The sequence below is a fragment of the Doryrhamphus excisus genome, chromosome 1 (assembly GCF_030265055.1).
Source record: "Doryrhamphus excisus isolate RoL2022-K1 chromosome 1, RoL_Dexc_1.0, whole genome shotgun sequence".
Classification (NCBI taxonomy): Eukaryota; Metazoa; Chordata; class Actinopteri; order Syngnathiformes; family Syngnathidae; genus Doryrhamphus; species Doryrhamphus excisus.
This window is the reverse complement of record NC_080466.1, coordinates 15528819-15542403: the sequence shown is the minus strand read 5'-3', so window position 1 is coordinate 15542403 and position 13585 is coordinate 15528819. Positions and strand designations below refer to the sequence as shown.

Here is a 13585-nt window from a genome sequence, read left to right as displayed (position 1 = left end):
CCTTTGTATTGAGTTGTGGACTCCTGTAAAGCAGCTACACACAATAACATGCACAGAAAACTTTCTAGATCTTTTTGTTTAATTGTTTTTTTCCTCCAAGTACTTTCTGTTTGTAATTTTCTTCTAGTAATATTTTGACTTCATTTTCATAATATTATAACCTTTCCCAATCCTCATTTTCCGAAATTTACATTTAAAACCATTTAAGATAAATAAAACCATTGACATTTTCCTAAATTTTATTTTGTTTTGTTTGTTGTAAAATGACATCTACAAAAAAAAGTGTAATAATATAACATCTTTTTTCTTTAATATTTCAATGCTGTGGTCCTAAAATGATGACATTGTTTTCATAAAATGACTTTTAGATTGAAATTACTCTTATTTAATTATTACACATACATTAAATTTTTTCTTGTAAAATTAATGCTGATTTTTCAACGTTTTTTTAATGATATTTATTCTGTTTTTTCCTCAAAGTATTTCAACTTTCTGTTTGTAATTTTCTTCTAGTAATATTATGACTTCATTCCCACTTTTCCCCATCCTCATTTTCCAAAAAAAGTTGTGTTTGTTGTAAAATTACACTTATAAAAATGTGTAATAATATAACATCTTTTTTCTTTAATGTAGTCCTAAATTTTTTTTTTTAATCATAAAATGACTTTTAGATGAAAAAAAATACTTAAAATTACTTAAAATTTTTCTTTTAATATTTTGACATTTTTCTTGTAAAATAGGGCCCTAACTTCGATAGTATCGTCCCCTGGCAGGATCTAACAAGGAAAAAAAAGTCCAAATAGACGCAACGAGAAGGTGGTGACGTGTCGATTTTTATTGTGGTGCTCGTCAACAATACCGTCATGGATTAGGAAATCATTTCAACAGCAAAAAAAAAAAAATCTGTCACATTTTGTTACAAAATAAGAAATACTGTTTTTTTTTAAATTATTATTCTCCACATGAACAATAATGGAAAAGAAAGTATTTAAAAAAGGTAATAAATGTCTTTCCTCTAACATTCAGGTAGTAACTTGTGTCACAATGTTTATACATTCACTTCCACTTCCGCTGTAATATCCTCCTTTGCCAGCCAACGCACACGGGGGGGGGGGGGGACACATTATCGTTTTTTCTTCCAAGTAGAAATATCTTACACTCCAGAAAAAATGACCATTTCATTGTATTTACATTTGACATGGTACATGATGTTAAATCTGTAAATCAGGTGAGATGAAAAAAGGCACAAGTTTCCCTTTTTTTTTTTTTTGAAATACAATGTAAACATCTGATCAAAACGCATGCATTATTAACAGTTACAAAAAAAAAGATATCGCTTTTTAATTATTTTTTTATTTATTTAGACAAAAGTACTTAAATATTATCTTCCAGCAAAATAGAAATTCTCTCAAAAATACTTTCCCAATCATTCTTTTTAGGTTCCTTACAAAGGACAACAACACCAAAAAAAAACAAAAAAAAACGCTTTCCTCCCAATAACGCACAAGGATCACTTCACTTTCCGTGTCTTTATTCACAAATATTCACAATTACATTTCCTATATCGTGCTATCGGCAAAAATAGTCGCACTTTATAGCTGCTCCTCTCCTCACGCCGCCCTCCTTCCTTTGTGCAAAACAACAACAAAAAAATAACAAAGAGTGGAGACAGGATATGGCTAATCCACCATCAACAACACGGCAGGGGGTTAAAGAAGGGGGGGCGGTTAGGGGTCCAACTGTCCTCAGTAGCATCATCACCGTTTTCTTCGGAGGGGAATCCAAATTATACCACATCATCAAAAGCATTCCTCCTAAACTTGAGTTGGATTAATAATAATAATAATAATAATAATAATAACTGTACATTCAGCACTGCAGAGCCTCCATGTTGGATGCTAGTCAACTGTACAGTGTGTGTTTGTGTGTGTGTGTTGCTGTACAAATGTCTCGCCTGGCATCGGTAGAAATGAAGCACCTTCATGTAAAATGTAGACAAAAAAAAATGATGATTATTATTATTTTTTTTCGTGGGACAGAAAGGGCTGGCTTTGCTCGTTGCTGAGTAGAAGCAGACTGCTGCTGTGGAGATAACACACAATGACGGCGATTACGGCCAAATCTATTATCGAGTACATGTCGCCCCCCCACCCCCCCGCCCCCTCAATCCATCCATAGCAACCGGGCACAAATTGAATCACTCATCAATATTGTCTTGATTGGACACTTTGGGTCGTGGAGGGAGTTTGCATATTAGTTTGGATGAATGTCCAAGTAAACCCCGAATGATGACTTAAAGGTCCCCGTTTTTTAATTGACGTAAAGTGGCCCGAGGACCTTTTTCGGAGCACCCGCCCACAAAAAAAAAAAAAAAAAAACAGGCTTCACTACACGTCTTAAAATGTCTGTCAGTCAGCAACACACTTGGGAGCTGCAAGTTTGAGTATTTTGGTGGTGGCTTAGCGCTGCAGCTAGCATGGCTGCGCTCGTGTCTTTGTCAGCTCAAAGAAACACACAATTTTTTTTTTTTTGGGGGGGGGGGGGAGAATACTGGACTTAACAGTAAATGTCGAAGTTTGACTTAAATGATAGAAGACATCAGATTTGTACATTATGATATTTTATACTTTATTATATTATAAAGTATTATGAAATCCATGGCCAGCTAACTAGCTAAACTTATCCGCCTAGCTTCTGGTCTTCAGTTTCTAAATGTGACTTTTTTTTCTGAAACAAAATTAGTTTGGAGCTAGTTTTTGTCCCACTGGAAAGCCAATAGTGGATTTCACGTCCATGGGGTACGTATTGACTCTTTCAAGTGTCACCGAACGGTTTGTTGTGGTTATGCTAATTATGTCTTGTCCTACAAACACTATTTGTGTTGTTGTTGTTATGATTATTATTATTATTATTTGTGTTGTTGAATGAACACAAACACATCGTGTGTCCCGCCTTATGATGGTTTTACTATCACGGGGGGGGGGGGGGGGGTCTTAACTTCTATTCCGACTTTATGCCTTTATATCATGATTAGCACAACCTAGCATAAAAAGGTAAACAAAAAAAAAGTAGTGTACAATTGAAATGTCTAATAGTGAAAGTTTGAGACCCGGACACTCCATTTATTCATTTTTAAGTTGAGCAGGACAGATTTATTTGTATTATTTTATGAGTTTATTTCCCATGTGTTTGTATGACTTCAAAACATGAAGTTAAATTCCGATGTCAAAAATAATTTCACACAAATAAAGACGAAAAAAACGACAATCTTCCTAAACGTTTTGTAATAATGACCAATTTGTCAGGGGGCCCTTGGAATTGTCTAAGGGGGGGAGGCTTGACCAATACCAGCCATCATAAATGTCGATGTCGCTCACAGATCATCGGTACGGGAATCTGCAACCTAAATCCTGATCGGAGCATCCCTAATTTCTGTAGCGGCATTGGAAGTATCATGAGCAGCATCTACCGCTGCATGCGTTTTATCGATGTTTGATGTTTGATCATCGCTTTATCGATGTTTGATCATCGCTTTATCGATGTTTCATCATCATATGTAAATCCGATGGCGTCTTCCATCACTTAAGACAAAGTTTAAATGGAACCAATTGAAACGTAAAAGCTAAGCACTAAGCTAACGGCGATGCATGTATAGATGGATAGATAGCCCTTGGAATCTGTTCTAATAGACCTTTGACCTTTTTGTAGTCCAGCACGTTTTTGTAGTCCGCCCTGTGGTCTAACTACTAGCATATGTACTGTGTTTATTTCTATATACTTGCGTTTAGTAGCGCTATTGTTTGTCTGCATAAAGAGTTAGCCACAGTTCATTTGCAGCAAAATAAGAAGTTTGTGTTGGTTAGGGAATTGGGTAGTGCATCTGTGTGTAGACGGCGTGTGTGTTAGTGTGAATGTAGCACTAGCACATTATAGCAAACGTATGGCTTTATCTCCAAAAGAGCGTCTTTGGGGCGTTACAGGGAGGGAGGCGGGGCTACTTTAGGGATGCTTCGTCCTCCTCGGCCGGTCCGAGTATTCGGCGCTCCGACCCCGCTCGTTCCGATCCTTGTCGCATCGGTGAAGCACCGACTGGCGGCGTTCTTAGTGGGTGCGTGGGTTTCCCGTCCCTCGGTTCGGTTCTCACGTGCGTCCCCCTGGTAGGAGTCACTTCTTGTGGAAGTAGATGGTGTGAGTGAGGCCCGACTCCACCTTTGGTATCTGGTCGCTGATGATCTCCACCAGCATGTCCGGGAATTCCACCTTCAGGGCCTGCGACTCACGGAAGGTGTAGAAGCAGAAGTCCAACAGGTTCCCCACCAGCTGCCACGGCACACAATCACAACAATCAGCTGTCTGTCATTCAGTCGTCAACAAACTAATCACTTCCTATCCTGTCCTCCATGATCGTCTGTCAGGGTCTCTGATCAACAAAAAACACTGGCATTAACATCTGTGGCTGTAGGCAACCTCCTGATGTGTTTTTTTTCATCACCTCCATTCAAAGTATCATGACTTAGCTTTGTTTACATCTGCATGCGCTTTAAAATGATGCCATGCTGCCGCTAATACGGCTTTACAACATTGGTTCTGTTGCTAATATTTACTATATTATTTCTTTCCATCATAAGATTATTAGTAATAATAACTAATAATAACATTTTCCACAACCTAACTGTACAAAACATTACAATTAGTGTTTAGTTCCATGATAATATGACTTATAATAATCATAATAATAATAATAATTATTATTATTATTATTATGCTATAATAATAATTGTAAAAATAATTGTAATGATTAATAATTAATATTAATTACTAATTTAAAATTATTTTTATGTTAATGTTAATTTTAATAATTTTAAATAAAAACATTATTATTATTAGTATTATGCTATAATATTATTATTATTATTCATTCTTTAAAAATAGGATAAAAGGACAACTTTATTCTGGCCAAACTACAGTTCTTCAACTATTTCAACTAACTTGTCTTTATTATGATTTCATTCCATCATCCATATTATTATAACATTATTTTGTTTTGTTTGATCTCACAATATCACAACTTAAAATAATGCATTTATTTTTTTTTATGTATTCTCATAATTTACTTTTTTGTAAAAAAAATTTTGTACAATGTTTACTTTTTTCGCATAATAGTTTGAGTTTATTCCCATAATAATATAACATTTTCCGCAACCTAATTCTCCAAAAATGTACATTCTCATTATATTACAAAAATTATGTATTTTTCTTCTTGAATATTTCAAATCTACGCTACTAAAATGTCCTAAAATTATGAGCATTTCCAACTATTTCAACTAACTTGTCTTTATTATGATTTAATTCCATCATCCATATTATTATTATTAGTAGTAGTAGTAGTATTTTGTTTTGTTTGTTCTCACAATATCACAACTTAAAATAATGTCTTAATTTTTTTTAAATATAGTCTCATAATTGACAATATTTGAACTTTTTTTTTATTCTCGAAATGATGACTTTTTTCCCCATAATATTTTGAGTTTATTCCCATAATAATATAACATTTTCCGCAACCTAATTCTCCAATAATGTACATTCTCATTATATTACAAAAATTATGTTTTATTTTCTTGACTATTTCAGATATTCGCTACTAAAATGACTTGACATTCCTCCAAGGTACGGGACATGAAAGAAAACAAACCTTTCCAGTACCTTGACAAACCAAAATGGCCTCCTCGAGTACCCCCATTCCTGGCTTTGAACCTTTTCCAATGCTATTCATCTCACCACAAGGGGGCCCAGCATTAACCCCATTCATGCAGATATTAAGGTTATTGAATTTGGAGCTCTCTGGACCCTCTCCCTCCACTGCGACCAAAAAAACCATCAGTTGGCATCGATCCCCTTCCGTCAGAAATAACCGCACCCCCTCAGGGACAGATTGGGAATGCAGTAATCCTTATTTGGAGCCACCGCATCAGCCAACCACTAAGTATGATCCAAATCCACTCTGCTGCCATTCCCCCTCCCAAAAAAAAAAAAACCAACACAAAAACTCATCTGCGATGATATCAGCTGCCCAACGTGCCAATGGACGCCTGCCTACGTGTTCGATGCACGGTACTGTAGACGTTTGGCGACGGGCGCCACGGCGGCCACTTACATCATGCATGGCGTCCAGTAGCTTGGTGAGCTGGAAGAAGCGCTGCCAGGTTTGGCCCGAGTTGTTGGTCGCTTTCCCCACGGAACGCCGGAGTTCCTTAATGTAATTCACTCTCATCTCCTCGAACGCCGCTTGGTTCTTCAGACCCTCTTTGGGAACTGGGAAGGAAGCGGATGCCACGGTCAATAATGCGGGATTTTTGACTACAAAGCCGACCGCTAAAAATGGTTTAAATAGCTAGCTAGCTAAGTGGCGAGAACAAGGCTAGCACCAAACGTGGCGGTTATGAACCAATTCAAGAAAATTTAATCTATTTTTAATCTAATTTAATCTAATTGACTCTCCTGTCAATTAATTTGAATGACTCAATTATATTACAGTCCTAATCTACAAGTTTGAATCCCTAAAATTGTATCATGCAACTCCAAATCCATATTGTTATGGATTGCTATTTGTTTTTGTTTTTTTAAACGTACGGTTTTATGGCATAAACAACATCTGCAACAAAAAAAATGCTTTTCCCTCCGTTAGCTATCCTAGCGTCCTAGCCGTAGAACAATGCAAACCATCCAGCAGAAGAAGAAAAAAAGCCACACAGCAAACTATGATAACGAGGCGGTCGTCATTCGCTCTGCGAGACACACAATTAGCGTCATTTAAGAGTTACGGAGGAGTTTTTTGTGGTTCGTTTCTGTGGCGTTGAGTTTTTTTTTTATGGCAACACGTTTTGCAAGTTCAGATGTCGGCGTCCATTGTTTCGTTATTTTGTTTTTATTAGCTATATTCACAGGAAAAGAATTGCAATATGTTCAGAAATATAAGGTTTTATGTATATATTTATTGCGTTGAAGGCTTTTCTTGGAGCTAGCATTTTGAAAAGACGCCATTTTTTTCATCATGTGATCAGTGAACTTTATGGGTCAAATATTTTCAATACTGGATGGAAATAAAAAGACGTGCCAGGGTGGCAATAAATCGATCTATTTTTCTCCAGCTAATCCACTCCAAGGTAGATAGCCTAGTGCTAATGGCAGCAGTGCTAATTCCTAACTGATGCGCTAGCTAGGCAGCTAATCTGCTGCGGCTATCACTACCAGTAAAACAAAGCATACTCATCATAACACAATATTGTTGAATGTTATTACTCGGCATGGCCAATATTGGCTTTTTTTTGTAAAATTGTTTTGTACAATATTTTCTATTTTTAACATTTTCTGCAACCAAATTCTCCAAAAATGTACATTCTCGTTATATTACAACTGTAAAAAAATTATGTATTTTCTTTTCTTGAATATTTCAGATCTATGCTACTAAAATGATGAGCATTTCCAACTATTTCATCATTCCATCATAAGACTATTAGTAGTAATAACTAATAATGTAAAACATTTTCCACAACCGAACACTACAAAAAATTATACGTTTTAGTTCTCATGATAATATGACTTATAATAATAATAATAATAATAATAATAATAATAATAATAATAATAATAATGTTATTATTATTATTGTTATTATATGTCCTTTCTGCTGTTACCAAACAGCATGATTTTAGTTTTATTTAGGTTCAAAACAAGTTGGAAAAAAAAAACATAACAAAATAAAAGCACATTTGTGTCAACCATGAAATAGGAGGGAAATTAAGTTGTGATTTTGACACGCCCCCGGCGACTTTAACAGCATGATTTTAGTTTTATTTAAGTTCAAGGACAATCTATTATCATCAAAGCATCTTTTTAGTGTGACCATTTCTTCTCTGACATTTCTAATGATTTCGTCTGTACTCCCTCCGGAACAAAAAGCAGTGGTATCATCCGCAAATAATACCAGCTTTAAGTCTTTTTTGACTCTTTTGGAGATATCATTGATTGAAGTTGAACAGTTTTGGTTCCAGTATTGACCCCTGGGGAACTCCGATGAAAAACCGAGGTTCCGCTGTAGTGTGATTATATGAGAACGATGACTTCCACTTGAGACGCGATTTTACACGTTTATTTTCTCGCAAAAACACAGAAAAATCACAAAAAAATCATGTTTTAAACGTAAAAATGATTTCGTATAAACAGTCCTTAACTTTTTCAGATTGATTGATTTCTTTCAAACAACAAAGGACTTTGTTTTTGCAGCAAAGTGTGTACTTTTTGTTGTTTTTTTGTTTATTTTCATCGTGTTTAGTAGTTTTTGGATGGTTTCGGTCAACTTTTTCCTAACTTTCCCGTTGCATGACGGTCGTGTTGTGTAAGCGTGCCCTTAATAAGACCGCTTAACTTTGACCGCCAGCGAGTATTTGAAGGCATCATGGCACTTCCTGCCACTTTTAACAAGAGCAGGCGTAGATTTAATAGTATCATCCCGAGCAGAGACGATGCGAGTGCTGGTGCGTACCGAAGCCAAACAGGGTCATGAGACACCACAGGCCGGGTTGAAACCTAAGCCCAAGGTCAGACCGCATTAGCGGCTCCGCTCTCGTCCTCTTTTATCCCCCTTTTTTTTTTTTTTTTGTGCCGTTCCAGCCCAGAGGCGCTGGCGCCACGCGACGCCGTCCCCCTGCCGACAAGCTCTGACAACTCCTCTGTAAACACTCCTTCCCTTTTCCGCGAGCTTCATCTCTGAAGGTCCGGAACTAACACAGCTTTCCCAAGTTGCCTCGGAGATGCTCAGTCGCTCGGGAAAATAAGTCACAAGCGATCACTGATCATACTCGCTTTTTAAAATGGAGACTTTCCTCTTTTACTGCTGTTTTTTCTGTGGAATTTTATAAGCACCTTATAAAAATTCCGACTGGGATATGAAGGAAGGAAAATAGCAGCACTTCTTAGAGGCCGGATCGGTGGCAAAGCTCCAGAGGAGCAGCGAGCAGCAGAGAGGGAGGCCACGGCAACAGAAGGACCGGTTCTGGCCCCCCTTTGTCTCTCCTGTTGGCTTTGTTTTCACGCCTACAGAATCCACCTGACGGGCTCGCCGGGAACTGGCGCTCGGCGGCTAATGTTCGTCCTTACATGACATCGTCCTTTTGGCAACATCGTGGACCCAAAAGGGTACGTGGGGCGCCCCCGGGCCCCTATTGATGACGTACATCTTGGTGGAAGTAGTCCAATCGTATTGATTTATCCTACACTAGAACCTTGGTTAGCGTCTGCCCTGGATAGCACATTTTTTAAAATTCGTGTTGAAAATATTTATTCTACTGCTTGTCCTCACGAGGGTCGCGGGGGGTGCTGGAGCCTATCCCAGCTGTCTTTGGGCAAAAGCCTCATTTATAATTGTAAATTTATAATTGTCTTATGGGTTAGCATCCGTTTTTGGTTCCAGTCATACCTTCTGGAATTAATTAACGATGCTAACCAAGGTCTTTGGGCGAGAGGCGGGGTACACCCTGGACTGGTGGCCAGCCAATCACAGGGCACATATAGACAAACAACCATTCACACTCACATTCATACCTATGGACAATTTGGAGTCGACAATTAACCTAGCATGTTTTTGGAATGTGGGAGGAAACCGGAGTACCCGGAGAAAACCCACGCATGCACGGGGAGAACATGCAAACTCCACACAGAGATGGCCGAGGGTGGAATTGAACCCTGGTCTCCTAGCTTTGAGGTCTGTGCGCTAACCACACGACCACCATGCAGCCATGTTGAAAATATGATATGATATAAATATTAAAATGCATTTTTGCCTGCATTCTAGCAACTAGCTCACAATATTGTCGCGTTATTAATCTGCATTCTTAACATATGTTTATAATCACAAAATTGTTAGCATCGTATTAGCAAGCAAACAAAATGGCAACCGGGACTGTAAGTTATGTCGCTTGTCTATCATGTCGTCTGCGATTGACTCTCAGAAACGTTAACGCTAACTTTTATTATTATTTGTTTAGACTACGGGATCACTGCAGGGACATAAAAGATGGCTGCCGCTAGCATTGAAAGCTACTGAGCTAACTAGTTAGCTTCTACAATTTACTTATTCTAAGTAAATTTAAGTTATCAGAAATGTACTGATATTTGGTAAGATTAGCTATTAGCTAGCTAGCTATTTAGATTAGCTCGCTATTATTAGCTAGTAAACCAATTGCTTTTGTTTTTTAATTATCATTAGTGAAAAGAAACAGCAGTAGATGGACCCATGTCCATTTTATGTCATGACGTACAACCAAACGTTTGAACGCCTCGCCTCTTCCAAAACATGTGATGGAAATAGTAGCGCTTACCTTTAGCGCTCTGAGAAGACGTTACACCATTGCACAGCCTTGCCTCAACCAGTGGAGGCGCTGTTGTTCCAGCAGATTAATTCATTTAGTCCCCCTCAGATACCCGGAATACCTAACGTTCCTGCGACTTTCCGTACTTTTGTAGTATGGAGTGAGGTGTGTGCTTGGAGAGGTTCGACTTTTCAAACTCACAACCTCCACCGTGATATAAAATGCACGAACGCAAGTCAGCGGCGACGACGGCGGGCCTTTCAGATCCCGGTGGACTTTTGAGTGGGACTTTTAATAGCCACACTGATGGGCGCCGATGCTGACACGGCTGCCATGGCTGCCGTGGATGAATCTCTGCGAGAGGTTCACAGCCTGGTAAAAGTTTTAACACATCTTCTGTGTTCCGAGAGGCTGCGGGTACGCTGAAGAGGAAAGTGACAATGTGTTTGAGAGCGACACGTCGACGGTAATGAAGCGTCAATCCATACATGATTGATAATTACCGCTACTTTTATGTAGATCACGGTCGTCGTTGACACATTGAATGCTCCGACAGGTACATGCTAACTTTCCGTGTACTTTTTCATTCCAATTTATGACGTCGGAAACTTGGAAACTTGATGAGGCTTCGGTCTGCGTGCATTCTACCGCCGACTAACAAAGCCGCTGGCTTCCCTGATGCATAACGAGGCATCTGGTAAAGATGTGGTGTAATGGCGGCCTTACTCGTGCTGAGGAGCAGCAGCACCTTCATGGAGAGGAACTCGTCATAGGTGAGCTGCAGTCGAACAAACTCCTGGCTCACCTGCCTCATGCCCAGACACAGGTCGTACATGGCCGACTGCTGCATGCGCTCCCTGGAAACCAAAATGACCTTACGTAACGTAATGTAACACATCTCTGACAAAACGTAAGGTTGTATAACATAACAATATTACACATATTGCATGTAACATAGTCATAACATCAAACATAACATAAGGTAGCATACTGCTAGCATAATTTAAGACACTATGACATATTTTTACCTTACGTAATGCAATGTAACGTAATGTAACCGATATCTCACAAAACCTAATGTTGAATAACGTAACAATATTACGCATATTGCATGTAACATAATCATAACCTCAAAAATAACGTAATGTAGCATACTGCTAGCATAATTTAAGACACTGTGGCATATTTTTACCTCACGTAATGCAATGTAACGTAATGTAACAGATCTGTAACAAAACCTAATGTTGTGTAACATAACAATATTACGCATATCGCACATCGCGTAGTCATGACATCAAAAGTAATGTAAGGTAGCATACTGCTAGCATAATTTAAGACACTATGACATATTTTTACCTCACGTAATGCAATGTAACGTAATGGAACAGATTTCTAATAAAACCTAAGGTTGTGTAACGTAACAATATTACACATATCGCACATCACATAGTCATGAAATAATAAATAACGTAAGGTAGCATACTGCTAGCCTAATTTAAGACACTGTGACGTATTTTTACGTCACGTAATGCAAGGTAACGTAATGTAACAGATTTCTAACAAAACGTAAGGTTGTGTAATGTAACGATATTACGCATACCGCATGTAACATAGTCATGACATCAAATATAACGTAAGGTAGCATACTGCTAGCATAATTTAAGACACTATGACAGATTTTTACCTCATGCAATGTCACGTAATGTAACCGATATCTAACAAAACCTAAGGTTGTGTAACGTAACAATATTACGCATATCGCACAAAATGTAGTCAGAACATCAAACATAACTTAAGGTAGCATATCATGACATGTATGTAGCATGTCATGACATCAAAAATAATGTAAGGTAGCATACTGCTAGCATAATTTACACTATGACATATTTTTACCTCACGTAATGAAATGTAACGTAATGTAACAGATTTCTAACACAACGTAAGATTGTGTAACGTAACAGTATTACGCATATCGAACGAAACGTAGTCATAACATCAAACATAACATAAGGTAGCATACAGCTAGCATAATTTTAGTTTGCAGTGTTTTGTTTTGCAGCATGAAGACTAACCAGGAAAAGTTCATGTTTTTAGAGCCGCTGACTAGCTAGCTACGTATCTGATGTGTGGACCACCTACTCGTTAAAGATGAGGTCAGGGGCGAAGTAGAGCATCTGTCCGTTGGTGTGTTTGTATGAGCGCCAGCTGAGGCAAAAGGAGGACAGACACATCCACGAGTACTGGATCAGCGTGATTTGGTCCTCAATGGGCAGGCCCCGAAAACCTAACAGAGACAGAGACAGAGAAATCAAACCACAAACAGAACCAGAAATGCATGAATTTTGTATTTTCTAATACATTCATGGATGAGAGCACTCCCTTGTGGTGACGTTGGTGTATTGCAGTTCAACAACATTCGTCATAAATATGTCAATGTTGAAGACACAGATTTGTTGCCCAACTTGTACCCCACTTTGGGAAGCACTGCCTTAAATTATGTGTGTGTTATGTTACGTTACGTTATGTTACATATGTGTTATATCAAGCGATGTTACATACTGTATATTCATTCATTTTCTACCGCTTATCCTCACAAGGGTTGCGCGGGGTGCTGGAGCCTATCCCAGCTGTCTTGAGGTGAGAGGCGGGGTACACCCTGGACTGGTCGCCAGCCAGCCAATCACAGGGCACATATAGACAAACAACCATTCACACTCGCATTCATACCTATGGACAATTTGGAGTCGCTAATTAACCTAGCATGTTTTTGGAATGTGGGTGGAAACCGGAGTAGCATTGTTGTGGCATCGTTGTTTAGACATTTTGTCTAAAAATGCACTCCCCCCTCTGTTTTCTTTTTTCTTCTTTTCTATCCCCTCCTGCTCCGGTCTGACCACTCCAAATTTGCAGCATTGTTATGAATATTATTATTATTATTATTATTATTATTATTATTATTATTATTATTATTATTATTATTATTATTATTATTATTATTATTATTATTATTATTATTATTATTATTATTATTATTATTATTATTATTATTATTATTATTATTTATGACGTCCAGTAAAACCGCTGTGTAAGATAAGATTCCTTCCGGTAGCAAATCCCCACACGGATTCCAGTTATCGCTGCAACGCCCGTGAGCGGAGCTCCAAAAATAAACGAGGAATAGGAATTGTGCCAAACACTCAATCAATGCCTGGCCAGAA

General features: G+C 38.1%; 1 protein-coding gene across 1 annotated transcript in view; it reads right to left on the bottom strand.

Moving 5' to 3' along the window:
- Nucleotides 1–632: 632 nt before the first annotated feature.
- Nucleotides 633–13585, bottom strand: part of nr3c2 (nuclear receptor subfamily 3, group C, member 2) — a 72856-nt gene continuing 59903 nt past the window's right edge. The window contains exons 6-9 of the mRNA XM_058088192.1: nucleotides 12507–12651; nucleotides 11094–11224; nucleotides 6155–6312; nucleotides 633–4320 (exon numbers count right to left, since the gene is read on the bottom strand). Of these exons, the coding sequence (XP_057944175.1) occupies nucleotides 4165–4320; nucleotides 6155–6312; nucleotides 11094–11224; nucleotides 12507–12651 (590 nt within the window). The 3' untranslated portion in view covers nucleotides 633–4164. The remainder of the gene's footprint in view (nucleotides 4321–6154; nucleotides 6313–11093; nucleotides 11225–12506; nucleotides 12652–13585) is intronic.